At 43.6% G+C, this 13,456-nt stretch overlaps 1 protein-coding gene across 1 annotated transcript; it reads left to right on the top strand.

Annotated features, from left to right (window-relative positions):
• The first annotated feature begins 7,428 nt into the window (after positions 1-7,428).
• On the top strand, positions 7,429-12,295 carry DRG1 (developmentally regulated GTP binding protein 1). Its single transcript, XM_048963764.1, has 9 exons — positions 7,429-7,574; positions 7,700-7,823; positions 8,211-8,386; positions 8,778-8,847; positions 9,336-9,505; positions 10,111-10,241; positions 10,452-10,619; positions 11,575-11,697; positions 12,178-12,295. The coding sequence occupies exons 1-9, from the start codon at positions 7,533-7,535 to the stop codon at positions 12,275-12,277; spliced, it is 1,104 nt and encodes a 367-aa protein (XP_048819721.1). The 5' UTR covers positions 7,429-7,532; the 3' UTR covers positions 12,278-12,295.
• Positions 12,296-13,456: the final 1,161 nt, after the last annotated feature.

Here is a 13,456-nt window from a genome sequence, read left to right on the forward strand (position 1 = left end):
CGGGGACCGCGGGGCGCGATCCCGGAGGCACCGCTGCGAGCGGGCTGTCCGGTGCTGAACCTCCCCGGGAGCGGCGCGAAGGGCTGCCGTGCCAGCATCAGCACCGTGTTCGCGTCCTGCCGAAATGCTCTTTCTATCTCCGAAGAATTTTTGCTTGCTTTTGAGGAAATACTCCCCCACCCCATCTCTGCACACACACTTAGAGAGTTCTTTGCTTTGTTACAGACGGCGCATTTCTAAAGCTTTCACGGGCACCTTTTAGCCTTTATAACATCGAGGCTAATTAAGAATCCTCGGATGACCTATTCACGATCCTGTACTGTCGCTTAAACTACTCACTGGAAAACACTGAACTTAGCACACACAGGAGCATCTCGAGCTGTAGTGCGTTCCAAGGGCTCCGACCTCTCACTTCAATCAAATGGTGGTGGGACTGAAAAAGTCTCCTGGTACTGATGTGCAAATGAGCACAATGAGCTTCCAAAGGGCAGCTTTTTTTCACATTAACACTTAAGGCCACGCAATGCCCTCAGTTTCTGCGCTGGATTTCTCTTGCTTTTGATGGAAGCCAGCTACACTGCAGGCACCTCCAGTGGCTCTTTATTGCTGCACTATGGATGCACACTCTGAGATACAAACGTGTTTTTGGAAATTGGAGGTTGTCTCAGTGCTAGCGATGCAGGGGAGCAGAGCTCACATACACTGCCTTACACAGATAATGCAGTGCCCTCATCCTGCAAGCCTGCCCGTGTGTCAGGGGAACAGAGTTGTACTTGCCATAGTGAAGAAAATGATTACATTTCAGCTTGCTGGCCAGGCTGCATGTACACACGGTCAGAGCAGCTAAAGGAGCTGGAATTTGCTGATCTCTCCTAGTGGCTCTCCGATCAGTTGTGTGCCTTCCCCTGATGGCTCATACCAGCTTATTAATTTGCTTTCTTTTAGTCCCCAGCCCCCTGCCACGGTTCCTGCTTCCTATTTCAGCTCCCCCCTTGCCTGCTCTTTGTCTCCGCGCTAGGCAGGGGGAGGGGGGCCCTGCCGCCCTCACTGCACTCACAACTTTCTCCAGTTGCCAGAGAATGTTCTGGTTTCAGCTTCCAGCCCTCCCGTTTAAAAAGCCCCATCCAACACACTCTGCCTGCTTCCTCAGGTTAATGCTGTTTAATGCTGTTTACCCCAAAGCACGCGATTTTCCCCAAGGGACCCGCCCACACTCCCGTCGGAGTGCTGGAGCAGCGTGCCAGGAGCTCACACTGCGTCCATGCAGGGTGCAGTGAGGGATGACCCCAACGCTCCCTGATTTCCTCCCCAGCAAACACAGGACAGCAGCACAGCCACCAACCCCAGCACTTCATTGCTCTCGGACAGTAAGGGCTGCATCTTTAGGTTCTTTCACCTTTACCATGCTGCTCTCCCCCGCCCTTATGGCTTCACCCACTTGTCTGAACTTTTCCCAAGCTACTCCTGCCCCAGGACATGAGCCTATCAAAGCAATCATTCAGTTGGTACTTGCTACAGTGTAGCCAGGTTTCTTCTATTTACAAGTAACCGTACAATTTCTGCTTTACTAAGACAAAATGTGTACAAAAAGACTGGGAGGATGAAGTTCCCTAAGTGCGATGTGATGACTAAACGCCATTTCCCCACACTTAGCTATGCAAGCAGACAGGTGTGAGTGCCCATGGCCTCATCTGTCACCAAAACTAACCAGTTAATATCTTGAAGAGCAAGTTCTGGACAGTGAAAAGGAGTTTTACATGTGAAGAAAAAAATTACATTTTCACTATAAAGAATTCCTTCCCCTTTCCAGATGATTCCTAACCTACTTTCTCTCACATCTGCTGCACCTGGACCGTTGAACTTCTTCTGAATTCCTCTCCATAAAGAAAGGCATCTCCCTCGGCTACTTTATTCAGCTTCTCGCTGCTTCCTGTCTCACTTTAGCTCGTGGGGATTCCTGAGTTGTCCCTAAATGTCTTGCAGCTGTTTGGTCCCTGCTGAAGTGCTCTGACTGGTATCTCAGCAGCACTAGAAATCCTTTCTCTCTGAACACGTGTGTACCACTTGGGTACACCATGCACTGCTCACTTTGCTGCAGATCAGTTGCTGCTGCCCTTACTTGGAAGCACTGACCTAAAAGTACGAAGGCTGCTCTGAAAGTAACGCCTCCTATTTCATTTTGTTGGCCCACAATGCTAGGTGTGGGTGTTGGTGGTACAGCAGTAGAGACAGAACCTTCCCACCAATATTCCATTGCATCCTGTTGCTGTGTGACAGATGGCAGCAGAGGGGCAGTCTGACAGAATGCCATCTGACATGGAGGTGCGCATGAAGCAAAGGTGTGTAACTGAATTCCTCCATGCAGAAACAAATGCACCCACTGACACCCACCAATGCTTGCTGAGACTTTCTGGAGACCAGAAGGCAGCTGTGAGCACAGTGAGGGGTGGGTGGTGCATTTCGGCACTGCTGACAGTGGCACTGGGTGTAGATTTTTACAAGCGTGGCATGCAGGCTCATGTGAAAACACGCAGCTAATAGCAGTGACTGTGTTAACAAATAACATTTTTGTAGCTGAAAACTTGCTCTATAAAACAGTGTGATTGTGCATTCTGTATCTGTTGTTGTTTCCATGGAAATAAATAGGAGGCATTACTTTCAGAGCAACCTATGTAATTTGATCTACAAATATGGTGAAGCAAAGAAAGATTTGGGGACTGCTGCTATCTTTCAGACTAGTCTAAGGATATTCTTTAAGAAAGCTAATCACTATTCGACACTGCTTGTGATACTAAGATAGAAAATAGTATGTAACAGCACTTGTGCCAGCTAATTCAGCCATACCAATCATTTCCTTTTTGTGTATGCCACAGAAATATATCATGTTGGGCATTTCATGGCACACCTGCAAATTTCAGCCAGTAGCTGTCATTTTTTCCTGAGCTTTTACTTGAATTTTAATTAACTGAGACCGACATAACAAGCAATTAATTCATTCAGTACTTGCTGATTATTCTTCTATTTAGTTTTTAAAATTCACTCCTTTTTTTTTTTAACTTGGAATCGTCCCATGAGAACGCTCACTCCAGCAGCACGGACAGCCTTGGAGGCAGCACAGTTTCCTCTGCAATCCAGATATGGGCTGCGATTTGCCAGCCTTCTTCAAAAACAAACAACCCTTGTTTAAAAATACCTGACATTTCACAAAAACTACAGCAACTGCTAGCAGAGAGGGATATGATGCTATGAAAAGTATGCAGTGAGAGTTATTCTGAAAAGGGGAAATTGCACTCTTTGCTTTTCCTCTTTTTGCTCACTCTCCTCACGGCACTGGGTGTTGTTTAATCCATCTGTTGCATGGCATTCCATGACAAAGTCTAAGGAGCTGATGCTAAACTGCAGAACGTTTTGTTGTTAATCTCATTTAAAGCAGCCTTTGAAGCCAACCTTTGCTACTTAATCTCTCTTTTGTTCCCCTCATTTCTTCACTCTGCCCATCTTAGCCTACTCTAGACTGTCTGGAACCAACCTGAGCCATTCAAAGACTGCTTCTCTGAGGATCTGGTCAAAATGGAAATACAACCTGGGCTTCCTGTTGGTCTAACAACTCCCCATGCATCAGGCATCCATGTGCAGCGACTTTCTCATGTAAAACATACTTTACAATGCAAACCCAAGCATGCAATGCAAGTAGTGAATGTTTGGTATTTACAGACTACTAGCTAAGTTACTGTGCTGCTCTGAGGACAACTTCTACCACAAAAACCAAGTAAACCAGCATAAAAAAGTTAGTTTAGGAAGACAACTGAGAACCAATACCCCGTGTTTCTTACAGGATTCAAAATATAACTCTCAGTCTATTGCCTCGAGATTCAAAGTGTAAATTGCATCATTTTCCAAAGACCCTTCCCCTCAGGCAGTGAAAATAATGGTTCCATTCAGGACTCCCCACTCCACACCCAGGTCTCAAAATCATACCTTCTGACAGGAGCTGCTCAAAATCTCATTCCTCCAGTTCATCACCACCAGCCCGAAATGGTTTATCTCCTCTTCAGCACCATCAGTTCTTCTGTGAAGCATAATAACAGTGTTGGTTAGTCACCAGTTCTCAAATCAGAGTACAATTCACACACACACAAAACTTCAGTTTTGCAAAACTGCAGAAATTGCAGGAGGAAAGAAGGAAGAAAAAACAATAACAAAAACAAAACCTTAAAATTAACAGGTATCCCTCACCTATCAGCCACTCTTTTTTTTCATAGGGAACACCAGCAGGTTGGCTGCAGTCTCAAACTCATAATTTTTAAAATCCTAAGTACTGAGGTCAAAGTTACCATTTGATACAGATTTTTTTTTTTCTTTTCCAGAAGGCTGCTGAAAATTGCTGATTAGATGTGAAATTTCAAGAGCCTGTTTCACCTGCACTCATGATTGAATTTCCTCCCCACCACCTCCCTGCCACTTCTTAAATCCTGCAGAAAATGCACATTATCCCCACCACTCAGCTGGAAATGGAGTCCCCCAAAGCCCACAAACACATGCAGCCTTAGCACAGCTGTTTCCAAGCACATGAAACCTATGGTTTCTGTCCTAAGGTGAATTACCAAAACCAGGGTGGCAGTTCAGCTAAAAGGAGTTTCTCACTGTGCTGTGAGTAGACATCCTATCTATAAGTCACCAGAACAGGAGTTGGAAAAAATACAAATACCTAAAATATCTAATTCTAAGTAATCTTTATCAAAGTAAAGTCTGTGCTATTTTAATGGCATATTCATGACACAGGAGGTAACACAATTTTAAACTCAGTTTTTACTGTGTACTTTACAATAAGACCTACAAGCCACATCTGACAATGCCTGTTTTGTATCCTACCTAAATAGAGCTCTCACCCAAGCTAAGATGATAGCTGTTCCAGAAATAGTGTCAGAATTTGGCTGAAGAAACTTATTTAAGGTTTGACAGAAAACACACTGAATAGATTTACTACTCAGCTCTCCTGCTGCACTGATCTACAGTTACACTTGCAGGGCAGAGCTCTGGAAACATTAACGTTTCAATCATTTTATGGCAATTGCACATTCCTGTTGTCCTGTTGTTCCTGCAAAAAATAAAACTGAGGTACTAATAAAGGAAGTGTCTTTTCAAAATTAATGAGTCAGCAGGACTGAGCGTGTAGAATATGGATTTCCGAAACCCATTTTTACTACATCCTCCATCTTTCAGATCTTGCTAATGAGGTATGTGCCATTTCAGTCACATCCCTGCCACTGTAGCTCAGTGAAACACTCATTCCTAGTTCTTCTCTATTCCTGATTCCACACAGGGTCATGTTTCTTAATTGTTTGAGACAGCTTTTATTTCAAATGTAGCTCTCCTGAATTTTCTGAACACCCTGGGGAATACTGCTTCACTTTACTAAAAATATTATCAGAGAAGCACTTAAGTTATATACTTTAAGTTTATCAGTTAGAAATTCATGTGACTCCTTGATCATCCGTTTTTTTCCACCACAAATCTGAACCTTTTTGCTGCATTGCCTCACACAGCAGGCAGGCAAACACCCAGAGCTGGACTGCACAGCTGCGATGCAATGTGCAGCCTTGGGAGATGGACATCCTCTTTCACTTCAAATAGATTTTCTAAATACAATTATCTCAATTAAAAAAAAAAAAAAAAAAGCCAGATTATGTACTCCATCTTGCATCAGTGCCCACTACTAAGCTCAATTGACCTTTCAAGTAGATCTCAGTCTCTCGTAGCTCTTTTCATTTTCTCTCAGGCTCTGTTGGGGATGTTTTTCCTCTTCTGGCATTAAATCCTATTTCATATTACTATTTTCCTTGATTTTCACTTTCCTGACTGAATTTTATAACAAACTTTTATAATTTGCAGCCCATTTTCCAGTTTTGACTGGTACCCTCATAGGATGCCATTCATCCACTCCCAGTAGCCTCATTTCCAGTTGTCACATCCAACTTCCCATGTTCTCCAGAGAATGAAATAACATAAAACACCTTATATTCAAAAAATCACGAGAGTCATCACAGTAAATCCGTTAACGACTTGGAACCAAGCTCTCCAGATGTCCCTTCCAGCCCCTAAAACTGCATAAGCCTTTCTGAAGCTTAATAGAGGGTGCTCTTATAAACCAATATACTTCAAGTACTGAACTACTTCAAACATTCAGACCAGTTAGAAACTGTTTTTTTGGCTGGAAAAATAATTGGGCAAATGATCTCAATTAAACTTTTATTCCTTTCAACACTGAAAGAAGATTGTAAGTGCCTCAGGTCTTTAGAGGACCTTTGCTTGAGTAGCTCTCTGGAAAAAAAAAAAGGATTTAAGGCTATATACCAAGCAGTTTTGTCTTAAGAACATTATTTATTGACGTCTCTGCTCATTCATCGCACACTTGTAAAATTAATTTAGTTAGTTACAATATATGAGATCTGCAGTTAGACTGTGAAAACAACTAATACAATTGCCAATATCTTCTGCAAATGCAGAGCTTGATTAAGCATCCCACACTCGCACTTTTCTCCATGTTTTTCCTGTTACCAAACAGGACTACAAATGTGAGGGACTTAAAGCTGAACACGGCTGTGGATCAAACAAATCAAATTCCACCTGAAGTGAGAAGGAAAAAAATTAACACCAGTACTGAACCTGCTGCGTCCTGTGTTAAAAACCAATATTGTTCACAAGGAATAATTAGAATCCCATGAACAAACACATGGCCGTAGGTGCACTCCTATTTACCCTAGCTTACCTGAGCCAACATTACCAGGAGCTGTAATCCCATTTTATTTGAGATTCTATTTCAGTAAGCTCTACATAAGCTCATATTAATGACGGTTCCTACTGTAATGGAGATCATGACATGAAAGACGGCTTTTTTGATTCAGACGAGACGAGAAGGAAAAATGGAGAGGAAGAATGATAACAAAGAGCTGTGCAAAGAGCTCTCGGCTTTTCTTCTTACCGTAGGTCAAGTGATGTGTAACAATTCCACAAGCAAAGTTGTGGCAAGGTTAAATTCTGGATCCTGCAATGCTCAGAATCCTGGCTGGTGGAGCAGGAGGTTCTGCAAGCATCCTTTTAAATATTAAATTATTATTATTAAATAGTGCTTGGCAGAAGTTATTTTCTCATTAAAAGCCACGTTCAATTCTACATGTAGATTTTTACAAGCGAGTGCAAACGTCGACTCCCTCTCCTCTTTCTCCCCCACCCTCACACACGTTCCCGCCTTTTCCCTCACAGCGCTGCACGAGGCGCCACAGGGCGCGCTGCAGCGCCTCCGGCTCGGCTCGGCTCGGCTCGGCTCGGCTCGGCTCGGCTCGGTTCGGCTCGGCTCAGCGAGCTTGCAGGCACACTGCCCGGATAGCACGCGCCGCCGTCCGTTTCCCGCCCACCGCTTCTCGCGAGATCCGCTCTCCCTCCCACGAGAAGCTGTTGTGCGCCTGCGCGCTGCCGGCCGGGCCCAAGGAGCGGCGTTACGGTGGGGCGGCAGGCAGGGGTGCATCGCCACGATGAGCGGGACTTTGGCGAAGATCGCGGAGATTGAGGCTGAGGTAACGCGCCGGCCTTCTGCCCGGCCGGGCGGCGCGGGGTCCGGCACCGGGCCGCTCCGTCAGGCGGCGGGGAGGGCCTTCGGGGCCCGCCCGGCGGCTGAGCGCTCGGTCCCGCGCTGTTGCAGATGGCCCGCACGCAGAAGAACAAGGCCACGGCGCATCACCTGGGGCTGCTGAAGGCGCGACTGGCCAAGCTGCGCCGGGAGCTCATCACACCCAAGGGAGGCGGCGGCGGCGGCCCGGGGGAAGGTGCGTGGGCCGGGCCGCGTTGTGCCTTTAGCTGGGGGTTGTGGCCCTGCGCGGGGCATTGAGGTGAATCTGGAGAGTAAATAAAAATTCTGCTTTTCGGCGGGTATAACGGTGCGTTTGCAGATCTCGAGGGGTTTGCGCGAAGCGGACGCCTGTCTCTGTATGTAAAGGCGTGTCTGGGGGAAGCTGTGCTCAGGGCAGCCGGCTGAGGTGCGGTGGTGAAGGTGGATTGTGAGGGCTGGGTCCTGCTTTTCGTCTGGCAGGAAAACTTTGCCGTCTTTCACTCCGGCAGTATTAAAACTAACGGTGGGTTGCACTGCAGAGCCGTAGGAGATGAGGAGATGGCCAGTTTTAGGTGCTTTTTCAATTTTTGTTACTTACTTGCAGGTTTTGATGTTGCAAAGACGGGTGATGCCCGCATTGGGTTTGTGGGTTTTCCATCAGTGGGAAAATCTACTTTGCTCAGTAATCTTGCTGGTGTCTACTCTGAAGTGGCAGCATATGAGTTCACTACGCTAACTACTGTGCCTGGAGTCATTAGATACAAAGGAGCAAAGATACAGGTGAGATCTTCTGATGTCTGTGAAGATAAGACTGTATACAGAGATGTGATGGTATCAGGGCAGAATAGCCTCGTTTGGTGTTAGCAGGTTGGAATTTATCTATAAAAGTGCTTGAGAATACATTGGAAATGTTTCCATGAGGTCCTAATTTTATTCTACTTTTTTTCCTGGAGAAAAGTTCCAGTGGTGGTTCTCATACTCTGAAATGATCTGTTCCAGCCTACAAATAGTGATAACGCTGTATGTAAGAATTAAAGTGGAAAGAATTTTGCTGTTTGTCCTGTTAAAGTTTGCAGTGAAGTCAGCAGCATAAGAAGAAAAGTAAAAGTAGAATCTATGTTAAAAATAAACATTTTCTTCTCATAAGTTCCTTTCCTTTCCTGATCAATAGCTACTTGATCTGCCAGGAATTATTGAAGGTGCCAAGGATGGTAAAGGCAGAGGACGGCAAGTCATTGCAGGTGAGTTTATTGGAGCTTGGAGACAGCATCCAATACTGGTTCAGTTAATGTGCCTTATGAGAATGAAGTTGCTGTTTCTGACAGATTTATGAAGCTGGATTGTATGCTGGAATTTGGTTGCTCAGTGTGAAGCAGTAGCCATTGTCTTTTTGCTTTGTTTCAGTTAAACTCAGCAAACATGAAGTCATATGTTGACACTGCCTTGAAAGTCTGCTACCAATTTTAAAGGCAGATGAGAATCCTTATTAAACACAGATGCTGCTTTGTCATCTTTATGTAGCTTATTGTCATCCTTGTGTGTCTGAATGTAGATAAAAAGGAAGGTTTTTCCAGCATTTTTTATTGCACTGTGCAAGAAATCTTACACCAAACTTAAATAACCACAATGACCTGGGTTTTATATTCTCAGTCCACTGAGCTGTCTTATGTGCTGCTTCATGTCAGTGTGTGAGCATACTTTTTTGAGGGTTAACTTTTTTGATTCTCAGTTGCTCGAACCTGTAATCTCATTCTGATTGTTCTGGATGTGCTGAAACCCCTCGGTCACAAGAAAATCATTGAGAATGAACTGGAGGGATTTGGAATACGTCTGAATAGCAAGCCCCCCAATATCGGCTTTAAGAAAAAGGATAAAGGAGGCATTAATCTTACAGCCACAGTAAGTTGGAATGTTTCTTTAAGCAAAAAGTGCTTGAAAACGCTCTTCTGGAGAAGAGATGAAGAAAGCTCAGCGTTCCAGGCCTTGCAGCCTTGACGGCTCTTGATTTTCCAGTTAATTGAATATTTAAAAGCATAGAAGCAGCCATAGGTGTAAGAAGCCAGAACTCTGCTGTGGGATTCCGGTACTCTTAGTTGGCTGAGTTTGGAATTAGTATTCAGGCAAGTTTCTGTTGAAATGTCCATCTGCAGCCATCAGTGGCATTGATGCTAATAAGGCTGCTATGGTTTAAATCTCCAGTCCTAAGACTAACTATGGCAAAATAGTTTGGAGGCATCCCTGCAGGCATCCAAGGCCAGGCTGGATGTGGCTCTGGGCAGCCTGGTCTGCTGGTTGGTGACCTGCACACAGCAGGGGTTGGAACTGGATGAGCATCGTGGGCCTTTTGAACCCAGGCCATTCTGTGATTGAAAATCAGTCAAGTCCAATAACTTACAATGCAGCTGTTATTTCTAGTAACCTATATGCTAAGTGCTAGTATTATTAATTGTAAGACTCAATTTGATGGTAAGTTCTCCATTTGTTCACACTGTCTGTACGTTCAGTGTCCTCAGAGCGAGCTGGATGCTGAAACAGTGAAGAGCATCTTAGCAGAGTACAAAATTCACAATGCTGATGTCACACTGCGCAGCGATGCCACTGCTGATGACCTCATTGATGTTGTTGAAGGAAACAGGTACTGTTGAGACCCTGCATTTGGTATAGTAGCAGTTAATATTCCAAAGAAAATAATTGCTTATGGATCTTCTTTCTGCAGAAGCTAAGCTAGCAACAACTGATGTTTAGCACCTTACTGTCCTTTTCAAAAATGATGCTTTTTGTTTCCAGTGATGGCAGTAGTGTATTGCTGCTAGGCTGCTGTAGCACTGTATCCTTCTCTTTGCAGGGTTTACATCCCATGCATTTACGTCCTAAATAAAATTGACCAGATTTCCATTGAGGAACTAGATATTATTTACAAAGTACCCCATTGTGTACCAATATCTGCCCATCATCGCTGGAACTTCGATGATCTGCTGGAGAAAATTTGGGACTACTTGAAGCTAGTACGAATGTGAGTCCTAATTGCTGCACTCTGTGTAAGGCTGGGGTTGAATAACATCTTAAGAAAGGGTGAAAGATGATCGTTCTGATATGCTTTTCCACTGACTTAGAGTTCTAGCTTTCAAATGATTCTTTTGTCACTGAAAAGCGTTTAATCTGTAAGCCAGAGATCATGCTGCCCTTTGCTGTTCTGTGATTGAGTTTCCTATCAGTCACAAGTGCTTTGAACTTCTTGTATAGGGATTAAATGAAGATCTCTGAAACTCCCAGATGTGTTTTAAAAATCCTGAAAAAATGGACTTTGTGTCAAATTTGATGCAAAGTTGTTAATATTAGAGGTATTCCTCTTTTCCTGAGTGACCATGAGCTGTCTCTGAACAGACCTGAATTGAGTTAATCTACCATGCTGGATATTTTTACTATAAAATATTACAGGTTTACCTCGCTGTTAATGCATCTCTTCAGGTGAATTTGTGAATGAATCGATCACTGCTCATAGTACAACAATTGTAATCTTCTGAATATATCCATTTTCTTGTGACAAGATGAAAAAAAAGATACTGTAAAAAGGAATTTAATATGCCAGGTGTCTGGGCTATAGACAGTAAGCTTTCATTCTAATATACGCTGAGCTGTTTGCCAAAAATAAACCCCAGAGCCACAAATTACAACCATCAAACTGTAGGTAACCTCTTCAGCTACCCAGGTTTTGTCACCTTCTAAGCAACGATGGAAAATTCACCAGTGATAAACCTTTTGCAGTTAGAAGGGAGAACCTGCTTACAGGCATTGGCTACTCAGATGCATTTTCAGCTTATGAACACCAGCAGACAGCATGTCTGTTGTCACCATGAGCTTGGTGAACTCTGCACAAGCACCTGGTACAGCAGTGCCCATAACCTATGAAATTTCATGGAGATTTGCAAGAGGAGGTTTTGGCATTGACCGACTGCTCTGTGTTACAGCTACACCAAACCTAAAGGGCAGCTCCCAGACTACACCTCTCCTGTAGTGCTGCCTTACTGCAAGACAACAGTGGAGGACTTCTGTATGAAGATCCACAAAAATCTTATTAAAGACTTTAAATAGTAAGTATTTTGTGAAGGAATGATTGCTGGCAAGTAGAAAGCAATTAGCCTGATGCTGCGTTCTTCCATTTGTTTATAAGTCAGAAATAAAAATGGAATTTAATCTGGAATGTAGAAAGCAATAGATCTCCCTGCAACTAAATCTAATACATAAGTTGTTATATTTGATATTTCTCTGGCCTTTCCTGGACAAATTTCCTCTCTGGTGAAAATGCTTTTATTTAGACTAGAAAGTAGCAGTAGATGCAGTGTTACGGGCTGCTGTCCTATATACCCGAGTGTTTTGGATGACTTCATACTTTGTTTTGATCTGCTTGTCTCTGGTTCACATAGACCACTCATCCAGGTACTTATAGGAGAACAAAAATAGCTCTCAGCATTGCTTTCTGTATTAGTGATGGGACAGAAATAACTGCTGTTAGGCTCTGCAGATTATACTTCTAAGTCTCCTTAATTTGATTTTTCTTCCCCCTCTTTCAGTGCACTGGTCTGGGGTTCTTCTGTTAAACACAACCCCCAGAAAGTCGGCAAGGACCACACTCTTGAAGATGAGGACGTCATTCAGATTGTGAAGAAATAAAACTGCTCTCCCACGCTTTGTCACTGTGCCTGACTTTTCATTTTCCAAATGGCAAGGAACAGACTACTTCTATTAAACAGAGAAAAGGATATTGCTCTTTGTGGTAGTAAATTAGTGCATGGGAAAAAAAATGTTTCTGATGAGCCTGTAGTGCAGTGTTCCATTCTAGCAGAGCTGAGAGATGAAAAACTTTTAAGTACTTTTTATAATGGCAAAAGAAGCTTTGATGCCTGTGATGACTTCAAATTGGAAGAGTTCACACAGCTGAAATTACTCTGCTCTAATTTAGAACAAACCAAAAAGCAGAGGCTGGAGAACCATATCTTACAAGGCAGAACTCAAGGACAGAAAATATGAGCTTTGGCTGCCTTTATCTCAGATGTTCTTGATGGAATTCTTCAAGGTTAGTAGTCCTGCAGTTGTGGAGAAGATGCTAGGTTTTGATCTTGAGTAGCACTTTTTCAATTGTTTCTATCAGTGGAAACAAGCTCGATGCCTGTACTTGGTTAGTGACTGGAAGCTTTTGAGTTTTCTTAAAAGAATTTCCTGCTTACTTGACTTCTCCAAACTTAATTGTGCAAGGAAAGTTGGCAGCTCTTAAAGCAGTACTTTTGTTTCACAATAGAAGTGAATAAAGCTAAGCTTTTTGTTTCAGTTAGAGCTCTATCACAGTTGCAGCAGTCACTCCTACAAAAATGGAAGTAGGGATGTTGAAGTGTAGAAAAAACTGTTCTCACACCAGAGGTTGCTACTAAGCTTTGATTGTGGTTTAGTTCAAGCACTTAAATTTTCCTTAACAACTACTGACTGGAAGGCAGTACAGCAGAGGGTGGAAGCTATTATGAACAGAGGCTCATCCACCCTTCCTCTAGGTGCTGCTTAGTGGCAGAGCAGGGTTCAGCAGCTGCTGTGTGTGCATCTGGTACATCAATATTTCATTCCTTACTCTTAAACCCTGGCGCTGTCAAGATCAGCCTTTAAACTACACACTGCTGGTACAGTCAAACTGCTGCACTTAAATAACAGGACCTGCCCTAGAGCTGGTAACACATCCTAAAACAAAACCAGATCCATCATTCACATGGAAGAACGTGGAAGCTGAAACCCGGGGATTCAGCTCAAATCATGGTTCTAATGCTAAGCCACCCCATACACTGAAATGAGTTCCAGAGCAGTTGA

The sequence above is a fragment of the Lagopus muta genome, chromosome 17 (genome assembly GCF_023343835.1).
Source record: "Lagopus muta isolate bLagMut1 chromosome 17, bLagMut1 primary, whole genome shotgun sequence".
NCBI classification, from domain to species: domain Eukaryota; kingdom Metazoa; phylum Chordata; class Aves; order Galliformes; family Phasianidae; genus Lagopus; species Lagopus muta.